This window comes from Microtus pennsylvanicus, chromosome 10, assembly GCF_037038515.1.
Source record: "Microtus pennsylvanicus isolate mMicPen1 chromosome 10, mMicPen1.hap1, whole genome shotgun sequence".
NCBI lineage: Eukaryota > Metazoa > Chordata > Mammalia > Rodentia > Cricetidae > Microtus > Microtus pennsylvanicus.
This window is the reverse complement of record NC_134588.1, coordinates 29,053,248-29,069,349: the sequence shown is the minus strand read 5'-3', so window position 1 is coordinate 29,069,349 and position 16,102 is coordinate 29,053,248. Positions and strand designations below refer to the sequence as shown.

The window sequence follows — 16,102 nt, the reverse complement described above, 5'->3', positions numbered from 1 at the left end:
GTGCCCCAGGATTCCCACAGCCTCTGCCCTGCTGTGCACTCTATTCTGGGAGCCTCTTTGAGGGGAGAGGAGTGGCGAGCCTCTGTGGGTCCTGGTGACCACCCTGAGGTCTGAGCCAAAACCCCTAAAGCCTACTCTGCCTTGCCTGGAAATGGGAGGTGGGAGGCTGGGCCCCCTGATGGCTGCACTTGGAGGAATAGGGTGTCCTGTTGCACAATCTGCCCTTTCTTCTCTGGCCATAGAGCGCACTGCAGTAGCCAAGATAGCCGTTACCATGAGGGCCAAAGAACAGTGAGCCCCAGACTGAGGAGGTCTTGGTGGGCAGGCGAAGTCTCTAGAAAAGCAACTGAAACCCACCACAGTGGGGAGGCCACCTCTCTCCGAGGTCTGGCCCCCTACATTCCATGTCAGCCATGATGCCAGGCCTTCCCTGGTGGCACAGCTTGGATACGCTTTCCACACTTTCCCAGCATTCCCCAGAAATGTCCAGGAGTGTCATTCGAGGAAGAGGTGAATATGTCACCCACTGTGTGTTTCCAACACTCCGAGAGCAGGGCTACTCAGTCTGGAAAAGCCTTGGCCGTGTGAGTGATGCTTGCTGCTCTGGTGAGCATCCCTGGACCCTAGGGCTAAGCAAGGAGAAAGACAGGCTGTTCTAACATGTGCACCTTAGGAAACTGAGGCTCAAATCTGCCCGCCAGGAACCGAGACAGGAACAAGGCTAGCATTTTAACCCAAGTGTCCTAACGCCACTCTGAGACTCTTCCCACAATGCTGGAATGGAATAGAGCTCAGAGTTCAGTTAGTATAACCTCGAGTTTTACAAACAGGGAGGGAGAGTGACACCGAGTGCAAGGGTCAAAGCCGGGTGCCAGCGCTCAGGTCTCTGTCCCCACTGCAGAGCTTGTTCTAGCCTCTGTCGATGGCCACAGAAAGGCAGGTTGGCTCACCTCACCTGTCTGTCCCCCTCCCTTTACCCTACAGCTGCCGGTAGAGCAGTGGCTGTGAACTCCAGTGTCTCTCATGATGGAAAATAAGCATTGTGTAAAGAAGGGCCGCCATTTGTAGTGATGGAGCTGGGCTAAGGCAGCAGAGGCAGCAGACTGGCTGTCGTGTCGAACAGGGAAGTTCCTGCCCTGCCTAAAGACATCCAAATAAAATAAAGTAAGTAAGAACTCCAAAACATACCAGCAGGGTTTTGTAGGAATAGGCACAGGAGAAACAAAATTGTCAAGAATGGGTAATTTTATTTATTTAGTAGTTACTTTTTCTTTTGAGACTGTCTCATTCAGTCTTCCAGCTGGCCTCAAACTTGTAGCAATTCTCCTGTCTCTGGCCCCAAGTGCTGGGATTATTGGCATGAGCCACCATATTATTATATTTCTATAATAATCACTTTCAGATTAATATATCATGTTACGGTCACAAGGGCGCCAAACTGTACACTTGACCTTCCGATGAATGGCCCTGAGGGTCCCTCACCTTCATTCCACCTGTTTTGCATGACCCAGAGCCAAGGAGATAAGAGAAAGGGGATATTATTAGCTTGAGAGGGGATTGGAAACACTCCCAAGAGTGCAGGCTTTGGGGGTGTGGAGGGATCCCTACGAGTGGGTATGTCACCTGCCTGCCCTGCCAGCACAGTACGAAGGAGGTAGCCAGGCAGTGAGTGAGGTTTACGTCCCTCCTCTTCTCTGGTGCTTCTTCCCCATGACCCCTTCCACAGCCCACTGTCTCACCAGCCTCTAAAGGGCCTCACACACTGGAACTCCCTGAGACACAGATGAGGACACAAGGCATCGCGAGATCAAGCGACTTGCCAGAGATCACACTTCACTTCCTGTGAGTGGAATGAAGAGTCAAGGGCTGGGGGGGTGGGGGAGGGTTGTCTCTGAAGGTCTTTGAGTGGATAATAATGACTGAGTGGATGTATTCCCCTGAGGTTCTGAGCAGGAAGTTATACTGGATGTTCCTTCAAGCCAAGGGTGCCTGATTTTCAGCCGGGGAGAATATTGGTTTCCGGTAAGCAGATATGGATTAGGGAGGCTGTAATCCCCTTGCTACTGTCTCACGACCACACAGCCTCCAGATCTCACCTGAGTGTGACACAAAGCTGAAAGAAAACCCCAAGAAGACCCCCCGACAAGGTCCTCATGAACTAGGAAAGATGACTTGAGGATTTACGATCGGAAATCTGCTTTAACTTTGCTGCGTGATCCTCGGGCCAGATTTTTCTCCCTCTGATCTTCAGACTGGCCTTCTGGTCACCAACCCAGCTACCTCTTATGTTAGCTCACTGCACAGTGAGGCTCCACTCCCTTAGCAAGTTCCTGGAGATGATGGGGAAATATCATCCCTGCTTCTGCTCTGAAAAGCATCCCACTATGAATTGAAGAATGAGCCCCAAGGAAGCAAGGCTCGCATTGGGAATGTAACAGGCCCGTGCTGGACCCAGCGACCCCGCCCCGCCTGCTCAGAAGCAGCGGCTGATTTCCAAGAGCTTCCCTCCGTTGATTTGGCTTGTTCTCCAAACACGGGTCAAACGGTCCCGCTCCAGAGTAGCGGGAGCAGGGAAACGTTATTAAAAGTGAGCCGTTAGTGGGCATCGGGTGTGGATGAGGGCTGTGCAGTTTTGGCTGCCAAATAAAGACTGTATTGTCATTCCTCCTTTCCCAAGAGCCCTCCCTCTCTCCTCTCTTCCCTCCCCCTCTGATCTGCCCCTCCCTCCTCCTAACCTAACCTCCCCACCCCAATAGGATCTGGTGGAAGAAAGTCAGGCAGACACACGCAGACAGGCACCACTGGGAGACCAGAACTCCTAGCTGGCTCTCGGCTGCCCCAGCTCCACCAAAGGGTGGGGAGGAAGAGAGGAGTGCCCCACAGTCCAGAGGAGAGGCAGGTGTGTGCAGGTAAGCCCAGGGCAGTGGGGAGAAGGCTGGAGACTAGAAGGCTCCTTCCTCCAAGGGTTCCCTCTAGCTCTGTCCAGCCTTTCTTCCCTCCCTCCTTCCCTTCCTCCTCCTTGTTTTTCCTCTCTCACGGAGCTCCTCATTTCTTGCTGACACCCTCATGTCTCCTCAGCATCCTCTGTCCTTGTGTTTGCTTGCTGCTGAAGTTAAACTTTCTTCAAGGGCAGATGTTTGTTGAACACACAGAGCTGTGTCGCACACAGAATTTCAACAGAGTAGGTGTTGCCATAGAAACCGGACACTAGAACCCAGTTCTTTGCACCTTTTGTGTACTGTCACACTGCAGAAGACAGACAGACAGAAACACACACAGACACACAGACACAGACACACACACACACACACACGGTGGGTCTTGTCTCTGACCCTCTTACTTGCCTCCTCAGCTGCAAGACTGGAAAGAAAGTGTCCTCCTGCTGAGATGACAGAGCCAGAAGACAGTCATGTCTTGGCTTAGCAGGGAGGACGTGAGCAAGCGGGTGATTTTCCTCTTTCTTTTGAGCTTAATTAAGTAGGAGGGAGAGAGAAGTGGCTCTAGGGCCCGCACAGTATCTTCTCAGCAGCCTGAATTCCTGCCTCCCTGGTCCAAACCACTTGGCTTTTGCAAAGAGAAGTCGATGGAGCCTGCAAGTCTTGGAGGCCTTAACTCCAAGTTAACAATTTTTCTTTTCCCTGCAGGTAGTCAGAGATCCATTTCTCTCTGAAGTTACTCTGAAATTATCCTGACCATTCAGTTGGTAAGGGGACTTCAAGTGGAGGAAGGGGAGGGAGGGGATCCTGAGAACCTTATTTTCATAACTCCCTCCCTTCCAGCAATAGGGGAGGGGGCATGGCAGCCAGAAGGGTGATTTCCAGAAGCCCCTAGACAGTAGCAGGGAATATGGAAGCAAGACAGTCACTACTGACAGATCAAACAGGGCCCAAGGAGCCCAGAGCTGTTTTAATGCACCCTGAGACTTCCCGAGTGTTCAAGGCACAGAGGGCTTTGTGGCTTCCTGGAAAAGGAATCCCATAGTCCCAACAGTGGGAGTGATCCTGGAGGGAACAGGCACTCTCATATGGTTGCCCCCCTCCACCATCATCATCACCTTCATAAGCCTGGGCAACCATATTCCCACAGAACATTCTAGAAAGAAAAGAAGTTATCTCAAGACAGCTCCTCTTACCTGCTAGGATACCTATCCCAGGTACCCAAGAGCTGGCACTGGGCACTATAGCCATCCCTTTTAGATGCCCTCTGCCTGTGATCCACAACTCTGACTCTCTCAGAGGACAGACTAGTTGAAAATAAGTTCCTTACCCACCCTTACCTTCCTGGAGGACATGTGGGTAGAGCATCTTGAGGCTGGAAGGAACAAAAAGCAGCAGGCTGGGAGAAGCCACAACCAGCAGAAAAGAGAGATGGCCCTTTGCTGGCCAGGGTCCCCACTTGCTACAGAAAGCAGAGATCTGGGCTAGACAGTCAGGATGGAGATACAGTGAGCTTTGCCCAGGTGTGTGGGAAGTTCCAGCCAGCTGGTTCTGACTGTCGAGTGTGGTCTTTTGAGCCTCAAAGGTGGTGAAGTTTCTCTGAGTGGAAGACCTAGTATTGTAAGAAAGACTCCCGTCTTCCAGCAGTAGAGGGATGGAGGATGTTAACCAATGACTGATAGAAAAACAAAACAAAATATAAACAAACCATTAATTCAAAGTGGTACCAGCAACCCCTTTACACACACTGAGCACACACTTTGCACATCGACTGGTTTAACCCTCACGACACCCAGACTGGGGCTGCAGCTCAGCTTGCATAGTATCCACAGAACCCTGGTCTTGATCTTTAGCACCTCAGAGGTGTCGAGCACACCTGCTAGATGAGGAAACAGGCTTGTGTAGTGGATGTAGTGGTACCCAGCTAAAACAGGTTGCAGGAGAGAACCAGAATCTATAGCCCCATCCTGTCTCACGTGGATTCTTCTTGGCGTTAGGCAAGGTTTAAAGGTGCTGGGGAGAGAAGCAGAAAGGCAGATTTAGGGAGCAGCAGGCTATTAGGAATTTTTTTGTCTGTCTGATTTCTTCCCCATCCCCTCCAATGGGGAGCTTGCCCTTTTAGACTAGTTCCCTATGACCACAAAACTTCCTTTCTGTTTCTATCCACCTATTCAAACAGGAACATGGCGGTTCCTCTGCACATAGTGTTAAACTTGTTTTTAGCACGTTTTGATCTGCACTGCCTTTTTAAGTTGCTTGTGCCACTTACATCTGATAACGGGGGGGGGGGGGGCAGGGAAACTTTGCCCAACCCCAGTTCATGCTGTGCATTTAGAAGGACCACCCTCCCTGGGCTGTCCTGGCCCACAGTACCCCAGCCCCATGCTGCAGGAGCCCAAACACTGACAACCCCTGGGTTCTTACCACAGACAAACAGGGCCTGAAGGAAAGAGGACTGTCTCACTTTAAACTCAGGGAGCCTCTCCTAGAGCCTGCTCCCCATAAACAAGCTCTCTCTATCATTCGCAGAGCCTGCTTTCTAGAACATGCCCTCAGATGCATGAGCTCATCCCAGCCTCACACTCATGTCAAGCCTGGGCCCCCACGGGAGAGTCAGGGTCAGGATTCAAGCCCAGATCCACGCTGTCAGAACTGAAATTTGAGTTGCCAGATCTCTTAGGACAGAGCGTGAACTGGGGTGGGGGAAGCAGCAGCCTTTCCTGAGCCAGAGCTGGAGAGCTGCCTGCAGGAGTTTAACTAGTGAGGGGTGTGGTCATGTAGCACTCATTGATTGAGGGTGAGCAGGACCAGTAGGGACTGGGATTGGACAGGACATGGGGAGGTATGCTTTCAGGGGCATAAGACACCCCATCCTAAGGGAGCTAATGACACGGAAGAAGGGATCGTAGGGCCCTGTCTCTGGGCTTTGTTGGTGAGACTAAAAACCCCTCTGGAGTGGGGTGACCGCCAGTCTGTCTCAGCTGTCCTTTATGGAATGCTAGAGCGGCAGGGTATGACTGGAGAGAAAGGCTCTACAGTGAGAGCTCCCCAGAAGCCTAGGACAGCCACGCTCAGCAGGAAGGGGTGTGCCCTTGAGGAAGGCCGAGGAAAAGAACACAGTTTCCTTGTGTACTCTGGTTTAGCCGAGGGCCTGAAAGAGGGGAGGGCTGATCCTCTTTCCCCACGGAAAAGGCCCACTTTAGAGCCAGGAAACTTGTTTTGAGGAACCTCCTGGGGCTGTAGGCTTGAGAGCCAGAACAGAGAGTTTCCAAAGACACTGGCCTGGAGGTGAGGATGAGGAATGTCTGGGGAACCCCATGCCTGAGACAGGCAGGTAGAGCTGAACGAGTTTCCCCTTGGGATAGCCACGCCAGTAGAGGCAGGGCTGTTCAGCACACCACAGGAGACCTCGCCCTTCCCCCAGCAACAGAGGCCAGGCTGTCCAGGACACTGTTCCTTACAGGCAGACTCTGCTGAGCCCCCTGGAAAGCTTAGTTTGACTAACTTGGGGTCCCTTGGAAGTGCCTTTGGTGACAAAAACAAAGAGAACCAGGGAACTTCAGTCAGGGAACTAATTTTGGCCTTGGGGCAAGGTTTCTCACAGTGTGGGGGTAATTTGGCCTACAGACTTCTGGATAATTTGTAAACAAAGAGATTCAAAAAGAACAAAAAAACAAATCAGGGTTGAAAGACTGGTGTTTTCTAGTGGTTTTGGAATGGGAGAGCTTCACTTCTCTTCGTTTCTCCGTGATATGACTTCTGTTTTCAGGAAGACGAAAAGCCTTATAAAAATGTGAATTCCTAACACCAGTTATAGAGTCCTGTGGGATCTGGGAACAAGGCTCAAGTTCAAGGGACACAAAGAACACATTATCTTTCTAGTCTTTTCAGAGAAGCTCAGTGCGGATAAACCAAGAATCTAACCTCGGTCCCTTGTCACAGAAGGCCCGGGGGAAATGACCTTCTAAATGCACCTGAGAGGTTTGTCTAAGAAACCCACCCCAGACGGGAGAAAGAAACACCAGGCAGTATGGCCTCTGTCTTCCCCATTTTACCCTCCTTCCCACATAGACCAACATACAAAGGTCACCAAGAAGGTGTGTTTGCCCACATGTATGGGAGAGGTCTGAGTATATGTACAAAGTGGTACAAGCGGGGGGGGGGGGCAAAGAGGGGTGTGTGTGTGTGTGGTACATAAATGGCTGGGAACAGGCATAGTTCGATTCTGCCCATCTGAGCTCTGCCTGCTTTCCTGTTATCTGTCACATTCAGCCCCACCTGGGCATCTGACACACAACTTGGGGACTGCCCCCACCCCTGCTCCTTTCCTAGATCAAAGCATGCAGAACGTAGCCCCTAGAAAAAGCAAAGGGTGGTCGGTGGGAGACGGAGGCCTAGATTGGAGGCCATGATCACAGGGTTTAGTTACAAGCTAGGGACATTCTAGCTCATTCTGCCTCTAAGAACCCCAAGAAGCCTGCATCCCCAGAGCTACAGTAGTGAGGAAGATCCGAGGAGCCAGTGATGGGATATGGACAGTATCAGGGATGAGGGGCTACAGGGATTGAAGGTACAGGGCCCTCTCCCTGTGCCCTTCTTATCCCAGGCCCGAGAGGGAGCACTGGGAGATGGCACTCCTCAGCTAGGATGATCATTCTGCATTTCCCCTCTTTCAACCTAGCTCCAACTGCTAGGCTGGGAGCCTAGGCCCCAGTCCCTGGCATCTATCTCAGCCCCCAGGCCTGGTCTGGACTTCAAATCCCAGCAGGCCAGTCCTGACCCCACCCCCAGGGTACTTAAGTGATCCCCCAAAAGAAGAACACGTGGTCCCCCTTTCTTCCTCCCAGGGGTCGCTTTTCTGCGGCTTCCCGTTTCCCCCTTGGAGCCACCTGAGAGCACAGATCTCCCATTAAACCTGGATATTTCTTAATTTGGCCTGTTTTGATTTGGCTTGATTGGGAATTTTTGCGTCGTTAGAGAGCTCGCTTAGGAAATATTCCTAACACCAACCACACAAGGCAGCAGAGTCACCCAAAAGCCCCTTCTGCTCTTGATCCCAGTGTCACTAAGGCTACCCAGAAGTTCTTCCTAATACTCCATTTCAATGCTACCAATTCCAAAGTCTCTGAAGCGACAATGGCAGCTCTAAAGCAAGGAAAGTGTCCCCCACGTCTTTCTATTCCTTTCCTGTTTATTTTCCCAAGGGCCTCTACATCTGGAGAGGAATTCTTGGCATGTCTCATGTTGGCAAAGACCGGCACTCTTTGAGCCAAGTGCAGGGGAGGGGACAGAGCACGGGTGAGTGGCTGAGTGCTGGTGTCTGAGCATTTCCCTTTCAGGAGACCTCCTGGATTTGATGTCCTGTGCCCATTGTCAAACAGCCTTCCGGCCTCCACTGGCCACTTCTTTCCTCCAGACTCAACATTATAAACAGCAGGGGCTGGATATAGGGGGCAGATTGCAGGCCAATTTTAGCAATGATGTTTTTTTTTTTCTTCAAATGCTTTGTCTAACCATCCTCCGTGTGTGTGTGTGTGTGTGTGTGTGTGTGTGTGTGTGTGTGTTCTTATCCTTCTCAGTATTTCTATCTCTGTCTATAACAGATTTAAGGAGCAAGACTGTTCATGCTAGCACAGGAGACACCTTGAGGGTCCCCTCTCAGGGGGTTCACAGAAATGCAGGCACGGTTTGAAAACCACTGCCATACAGGGTTTGTAAGGAGTTGCGCAGCCCCACTGCTTAGGATTCTGGGCCATATCCCAGCAGCCCCCTGAAAAGGCTCGGGAACTCTTCTCGGAGGAGGGGTGATATAAATAGCATCCGGTGGATTCTTGATGTCATTCTATGGCTGAGCACTCTCCTTATAGGAGCAGAGGTGATCTCATATTACAGCTGGGGAGAGCCCACCCCCAGTTAAAGGTCTCCAAAGTGCCTTAAGACTCAGGGTTCCTGGGGCTGGAGAGATGCCTCAGAGGATAAGAGCACTGACTGCTCTTCAGGAGGTCCTGAGTTCAATTCCCAGCAACCACATGGTGGCTCACAACCATCTGTAATGAGATCTGGTGCCCTCTTCTGGCCTGCAGGCATACATGGAAGCTGAACACTGTGTACATAATAAATAAATCTTAGAGAAAAAAAAAAAAAGACTCAGGGTTTCCAGCACCTGTGCTTTCTACCAACATATACCTTCCCATAGGGGGTTCCCTTAGAAGAATCCCACAGCCCCAAGTCCTCGCCTGCTCTTCAGGCCCCTGGCTCTGCCTCTCTCTCTCTTCAGGATTTAGTTCTAGAGGAGCCCACTGCAGACATAACTTCTATTTCTGAGGCCAGGCAAGCTAATTATTCCCGGTTTCCTCCATGCAGGTACATCACCTGGATCATGAGGGCATCCTTCTTCTGGCTCCTCCCACTTCTCCTCTTGGCCTCAGTGGCCCAAGGCCAACCAACAAGACCAAAGCCTGGGATTAGGCGGAAACCCAAGCCAAGGCCCACACCCAGCCTTCCTCAGCCCCACGAGCCAGCAGAGCCAGTAGAGCCGACAGACCTTCCTCCACCCCTTCCTCCTGGCCCTCCCTCTGTCTTCCCAGACTGTCCTCGGGAATGCTACTGCCCCCCTGACTTCCCATCAGCCCTCTACTGTGACAGCCGAAACCTTCGCAAGGTCCCTGTCATCCCACCCCGCATCCATTACCTTTACCTGCAGAACAACTTCATCACTGAGCTCCCTCTGGACTCTTTCAAGAATGCCACAGGCCTGAGGTGGATTAACCTGGACAACAACCGGATTCGCAAGGTGGACCAAAGGGTGCTGGAGAAGCTCCCGGGCCTGGCATTCCTCTACATGGAGAAGAACCAGCTAGAAGAGGTGCCGTCATCTCTGCCCCGGAACCTGGAGCAGCTGAGACTGAGCCAGAACCACATCTCCAGGATTCCACCCGGTGTGTTCAGTAAGCTCGAGAACCTGCTCCTCCTGGATCTGCAGCACAATCGACTGAGCGACGGTGTCTTCAAGGCCGACACCTTCCAGGGCCTCAAGAACCTCATGCAGCTCAATCTGGCCCACAACATCCTGAGAAAGATGCCGCCCAAGGTGCCCCCGGTCATTCATCAGCTCTACCTGGACAGCAACAAAATCGAGACCATCCCCAAAGACTATTTCAAGAACTTCCCCAACCTTGCTTTCATCCGCATGAACTACAACAAGCTGTCCGACCGAGGGCTCCCCAAAAACTCCTTCAACATCTCCAACTTGCTGGTGCTCCACCTGGCACACAACAAGATCAGCAATGTACCGGCCATCAACAACAAGCTGGAACACCTGTACCTCAACAACAACAGCATCGAGAGTGAGTGGGGGTGGGGGTTGCAGGCCGGCCACAGGGGAGAGCAGAACAGGCTGATCTCAGACTCAGGAGATCTGCCTGCCTCTGTCTCCAGAGTGCCGGGATTAAAGGCCTATGCCGCCACTGCCTGACTTAGAGTTTTTTCTCATATGCATAAGACCTTACATTCCATACCTAGCACTGAAGAAAGGGGGGAGGGATCCCACTAGTTTTGACTGTGGCCTCACTATTTGCTGCCTCTGAAAAAGATATTCTACCCATATAAAATGTTTCCTTACCTGTAAAATGAGGGTGGCAATAATATCTTCTAAAACAAAGTCAAGAGCCGGGCGATGGTGGCACACGCCTTTAATCCCAGCACTCGGGAGGCAGAGGTAGGCGGATCTCTGTGAGTTCGAGACCAGCCTGGTCTACAGAGCTAGTTCCAGGACAGGCTCCAAAGCCACAGAGAAACCCTGTCTCGAAAAAACAAAAAAAAAAAACAAAAAAAAAAAAACCAAAGTCAATAGGATGACCTAATCATGTTTGTATGAAGTGTGCTGAGCACTGTGCTTGAGGTTTTCTGTCTCCATCCGTTCTCAACAGCATCAGCTTTTCTGGCTACTGGATCTATGAATAGGATAGACACAGGAACACTGCTGGGTGTTTTCCTACAAGTAGACTAGAGATACAAAGTGCTCGTGTTCCGAGCCTGCCTCTGCAAAAGAAGCCAGCAGCAGCCATGGCAGGGAACTTCCCAAATCTAAGCCTTGGTTTTAAAAAGCCCATGAAGAGGACTAAGAGAAGTAATTATGCAGTCAGGGTATAGAACTTATAAAGACAGGACAGGGGAATGTTTATCTGATTCCTGAGTTTATATGGAAGGTTGCAATGTTTAGCCAAGACAGTTTCCTAAGGCACACTTACAAGGTCCTGAGCTTGGTGTGTCAACTGGAGCCCAGGATGGGAGGCTGGAGCTCAATTTTACTTTAGTCAAAAATGTCAGCTCAGACATGAGGGTACGTGTGTGCAACCCCAGCACTTGGGAGTGAAGGCGAGAGAATCGGGAGTTCCGAGCAATCCTGGACTCCATTAGACTGTGTCTCAAAAACACAAAAACAAAAAACCCTCTGTCCACAGGATGTGGTGGCACGTGCCTGTAATTCTAACTCTTGAGACGCAGGATGGAGAGTTCAAGGTCAACCTAGGGGTACAATACTCTGAGTAGCGCACCAGCAGAAAAGCTCAGAAAAAGATGAGAATTTAGTCCTTAAACAAACCATTCATGCAACCACCGTCCCCAGTGGGAATCATGTGACTGACTCTGGAGGGGATCTACAGTCACACCTAGCCAAAGCCATTCTGTCCAGAGAGGAGATCTATAGAGTTCACACTCTTGGCTGGCATCCCCTTTTCCTCGCCCGTGCTGCCAGTTCCTCTGCGGCTGACTTCTCCTCTTCTCTCCACAGAAATCAACGGGACCCAGATTTGCCCCAACAACCTCGTGGCCTTCCATGACTTCTCCTCGGATCTGGAGAATGTGCCTCACCTGCGCTACCTGCGGCTGGATGGGAATTTCCTGAAGCCGCCCATCCCACTGGACCTAATGATGTGTTTCCGCCTCCTGCAGTCTGTGGTCATCTAGGCTGTGCCCAGAGCTGGACTCCCTGACACCACTTGAAGGCTGGTGGCCCAAGCTCTGGTGCCCATCATGTCTCTCTGTCTCCCTCTCTTGCTCCCGGCTCTGCCTTTCTTCCTGTCCCTTTCTGAAGATGGGAAATGCCGTGTGTCCTCCTCCAGCTCTAAAGCGAGATCCCCCACCCGGTCCAAAGACACCCTGCCAGCCAAAACCTCTCTTCTTCTTTGGTCTCCCTTGCTTCAGAAACATGGGCGTGGGCCAACAGAAGCATACGTATCCCTCCCTCCCTGGGTAAGGTAATGGACAGATGACTTTTCTTAGTCTTAGTCAAGCAAGAATTGGAAGTCATCCCAGAGGAGAACCCTGGGAAATTCTGCTGAGTGCTCCTACACCTTGGGCATCATTGCCTCAAGAAGGCTGACAAACCCAGGTCTCCTTCCAAAACTATTGCTCTGCCTCCCTGTTTCCTGACACCAGACACCAACCTGCTTTCTGCTGCCTACGTTCTCCAGGAGGAAGTGTGAGGGGATGACTGAGGTGAGGTGGAGGGTCAGGGCTCCCCACAAGTGTCTCCATCAGCCTTTCCTTCTCTTCCTCCTCCAGGCCAAGCACAGCACACACCTTCTTGGCTGGGTCTCAGCCAGGGAGGAGAGTGGTTCAAGGAACTAGAATTTAGCTAATGTGTGCTGGCTGGGAGCCAGAGCCCCAGAATGGGCCTGTGTGGATGTAGATGGGCTCTACAGTTTCCCTGACCCAAACCTGACAAGAGATCCAAAGCCGTGGAGGACAGTGTTCACAGTGGAAGGCCAAGAGGCAGCATCCCAGACTCTGTTATGTGCACGACCCAGTCCCCACCCCAAAGGCAGTTCTTGAGAAACAGGGAAAAGGGGGTGGAGCACCTGGAAATCTCCCAGAAGCCTCTTCCACACTGGGGCTTAGCCTCTACCTCTAAAGCAGACTCATCGGTGACATCTGGTGGCTGGCGAAGGTCACAGCCGACTCCGCTCTCCTTGTGGGGCTGTTGCAAACAGCTTCCGTGGGGGAAGGGGCCCATGGGTGACTGGCTGAGTGTCTCTCTCCCTAAGGGTCTGAAGGGAAGGACAGAGCTGGGGTTTCGTCCCCATATGAGTGGGTATGAATGGGAAAGCCTTGGGAGTCAAACGGAAGCTAGTTTGGCCTGGGCCTTGCCAGGTCTCTTGCTCTCGGCCTCCACATATGTGCTCAGGACGTAAGTAGGTGGGATGTTCCTCCAAGGTCCTCTGAGCTGTGCTGCATGTCTGTGCACACTCTTCCGGAGCATACCTAATGCAGGACAAGTGGTGTTACCCCGCCCCTTGCAGTAAGTTATTCCTTGCACAAGGGCCCCTCCTCCAAAGGCTTCCCTACCCTCCCTTTCTAGCCCAGGTGAGCAACTTGGCAGGTTTCCAAGAACCTGGGCTTCTGGCCTCTCCTGTCCTTCCCTTCCCTCTAGGGGAGGCTGAACCTGCTCTGCCGCTGGGGAGAGTGAATGTTCTGGAAGTAAGGGGAGCACAGGACCCACCCACATTAGGATGGGGAAGTGTCACACAACTGTTTCAAGACATTGGATTAGGCTGGACCCGACAGTCCAGAAAGCCCATTTATATTCTTGATCACATTTCTCATCTGCTCAAGATTGAAAATAGAGCCCCACTTCACACAGGCTCTCTGCCCCTCGCTGTACAACTTCCCTGTTCTTCCTAGTTGCAGCTGGTTTCTCCAAGGCTCCTGCTTAAAGTCATTACAGTATTACGGCTGAAAGCAACCTGGTGCTACGGCCTGGACAAGCCCCTTCTGCATCTATGCACAACCTACAGCCTCAACCCCTTTGGGGAGGCCCATAGGGAGCACAGCTCCTGCGGCCGCTAGAGATGGGGGTGGGCACTGATCCTGCAGACTGAACTAGCGGTCACACCATCGGCAGCCCATCATTCCACCTAGAACATGCCAGCTTCCCCCACTGCTCTCCGCAGCTGCCAGCTAGAGCTAAACTGGCTTTACAGGAGACAGACAGACAGACACACCACACACAGACACACACACACAGTGTGCGTGTGTGCTAGTTACATTTGGGTTTAGAAAGCCCCTTCTCACACAAGTTCATTCACTCAGCACCACTGGCATCTATACATGCAGGTGCACGCGTAGGTGAGTGTGTGTGTGTGTGTGCGCGCGCGCTGTACGTCTTTTCTATTCTCTTAAAGACCATATTGACTCTGAACATTTCAACAAGCTTCATAGCAGAGGAAATAAAGTCATACGGACAAATACCCAGCATGAACCTGAGCATGGGGACGGGTCCAATGCTGTCTTGCTACCCCGCTCCCTACATCTTGCTGAGCAGATGGGTGAAGAAAATACCTTTCTTAAGAAGCACTTTTTAGATGTATTTATGTGTAGAGGTGTTTAGCCTGCATGTATGTGTGTGTACCACATTCATGCTTGGTGCTCATAGAGGTTAGACGATGGTACTGGATCCCCTGGAACTGGGAATATGAATGATTGAGGACATCCATGTGGGTGCTGAGAAACAAACCCAGATCCCCCAGATGAGCAACAAATGCTCTTAACTTCTGAGTCACATCTTTGTCCCCCTAGGAGCCAGGAGTAATGGTGCACATCTTTCATTCCAGCACTCAGGTAACAGAGGCAGACAGATCTCTCAGAGTCTGAGACCAGCCAAGGTGACATAGTAAAACCTTGTCGCAATAAATGAATGATTTGGAGCAGAGATATCCCAGAGCCTATTCTCAGCGAATTTCCCACAAAAACTCATAACCTGCATGAAAAATGATTCCTGAAGTCAGACCAGAAATCTAATTGCTCCGTTTGAAACTGAAACAGCCAGGTTCTTTGAACCCACAGACATCACACTGTGGAGTTTCGCAGCGCTCAGAACCAAGGCAGACTCCAGAAGATTCATGGTCACCTTTTCTGTCCAAGGAAAGATTATAGACGAATTGGGGAAACGCAGTGTGCATGGAAAGGGCCCAGGATAGAGAGCCAAGGACAAATCACCTGGAAAGATCTACAGGCCAAGAAGAAGTTCGAAAAGACTAGTCACTAGGGCTGTCTTTAGAGGGAATGTGGCTACAGAAGGGGATTTGCCACCCTCCTAGCCTAGGCTATCTTGTGTAGAATGAAAACCGACAGATTTCCTGGCCCCTTATCCCTGTCTGATCAACTTCCGATCAACGGTGTGCCAGGCAGGTCCCAGTTAAGAATTCAAAGATGGGCAATGCATGCTCCATGCCTTGGGGGGGGGATTAATAACTTGATAAGAGGGTAGGATGCACCCACAAATTCATTTCTTTTTCTTCATTGTAATGGCGTTGACTATAAGCAATTCAGAGGCGACCTACTGGGAAGTCTCACATGAGCAGGGTTTAAGGGATCTAGTTTTGCCAGATAAGAGATGGAGAAAGTGTATTACTTGGAGGAAAAGAGCATAAGCAAAAAGGTAGCTAGCTGGATTGGGTCTAGCTTATGTCGGGGTGGGTAGTGGTTTTCAGCCCTCAGCAGGTAATACCAAAAGGCAGGCAGGTCCCTGAACGTTCTGCCCCCCTCTCTCACTGCCCACAGCAGGGCAGCAGGAGGGTCAGTTGGCCGCACTATTGTCCACATGGCCTGCTGCCTCTGTTCCATCAGCATGCCTCGCGGCTCTCCTAAAGGGCAGAGCTCGCCAGGCTCGCAGATCAGGGACAGAGCCCGCCCACCAGCGCGCTGCTTCCCACACAGGTCCACGTTCCCGTCCACCAACGCCCCCAAATCCATGGGAACAACCGCAAGCTTGCGAAGGCGGGAATAGAAGCTGGGAGAAAGTGTAGGATGAAAGCCTGCAACGCAGAGTTTGCCTTGGCGGACAGGGTTGGGGAAAAGCGCGTGGGAGCAGGCGCATGCGCCCGGGCAGGGCTGGCCGCGTCCGCCTAGAAGTGCGGGGGCGGATGCTCAGGGGAAGAGGTGGGACGACAGGGAGGGGGGTGACGGACGGCGGGAGTGTGGAGGGGGTGTGTCGCCGAGAGTGGGGAGAAGGGTGGGAGCAGGTGGCAGGGGGAAATGAATGAACCGTCTCATCTACATTCCTTGCAGGGACAAATAGCTAGGAGGTGGGAGGGGAACATGCTCTCAGCTGTCTGTAGGGACCGAGGGTCTCTGGAAGAGAAGAATGGAGGAGCAGGGCCAGCCAA

At 51.8% G+C, this 16,102-nt stretch overlaps 1 protein-coding gene across 3 annotated transcripts; it reads left to right on the top strand.

The window, feature by feature from the left end:
• Positions 1-2,744: 2,744 nt before the first annotated feature.
• Prelp (proline and arginine rich end leucine rich repeat protein) lies at positions 2,745-14,201 on the top strand. Of its 3 annotated transcripts, XM_075988011.1 has the most exons (4): positions 2,767-2,909; positions 3,645-3,703; positions 9,300-10,282; positions 11,728-14,201. In XM_075988011.1, exons 3-4 carry the CDS (start codon positions 9,316-9,318, stop codon positions 11,901-11,903), a joined length of 1,143 nt encoding a protein of 380 aa, XP_075844126.1. In that variant the 5' UTR covers positions 2,767-2,909; positions 3,645-3,703; positions 9,300-9,315; the 3' UTR covers positions 11,904-14,201. The 3 variants fall into 3 exon arrangements, with proteins under 3 accessions (XP_075844128.1, XP_075844126.1, XP_075844127.1); XM_075988013.1 differs by lacking the exon at positions 3,645-3,703 and having other exon boundaries at positions 2,745-2,909; XM_075988012.1 differs by lacking the exon at positions 3,645-3,703 and having other exon boundaries at positions 2,810-2,899.
• Positions 14,202-16,102: the final 1,901 nt, after the last annotated feature.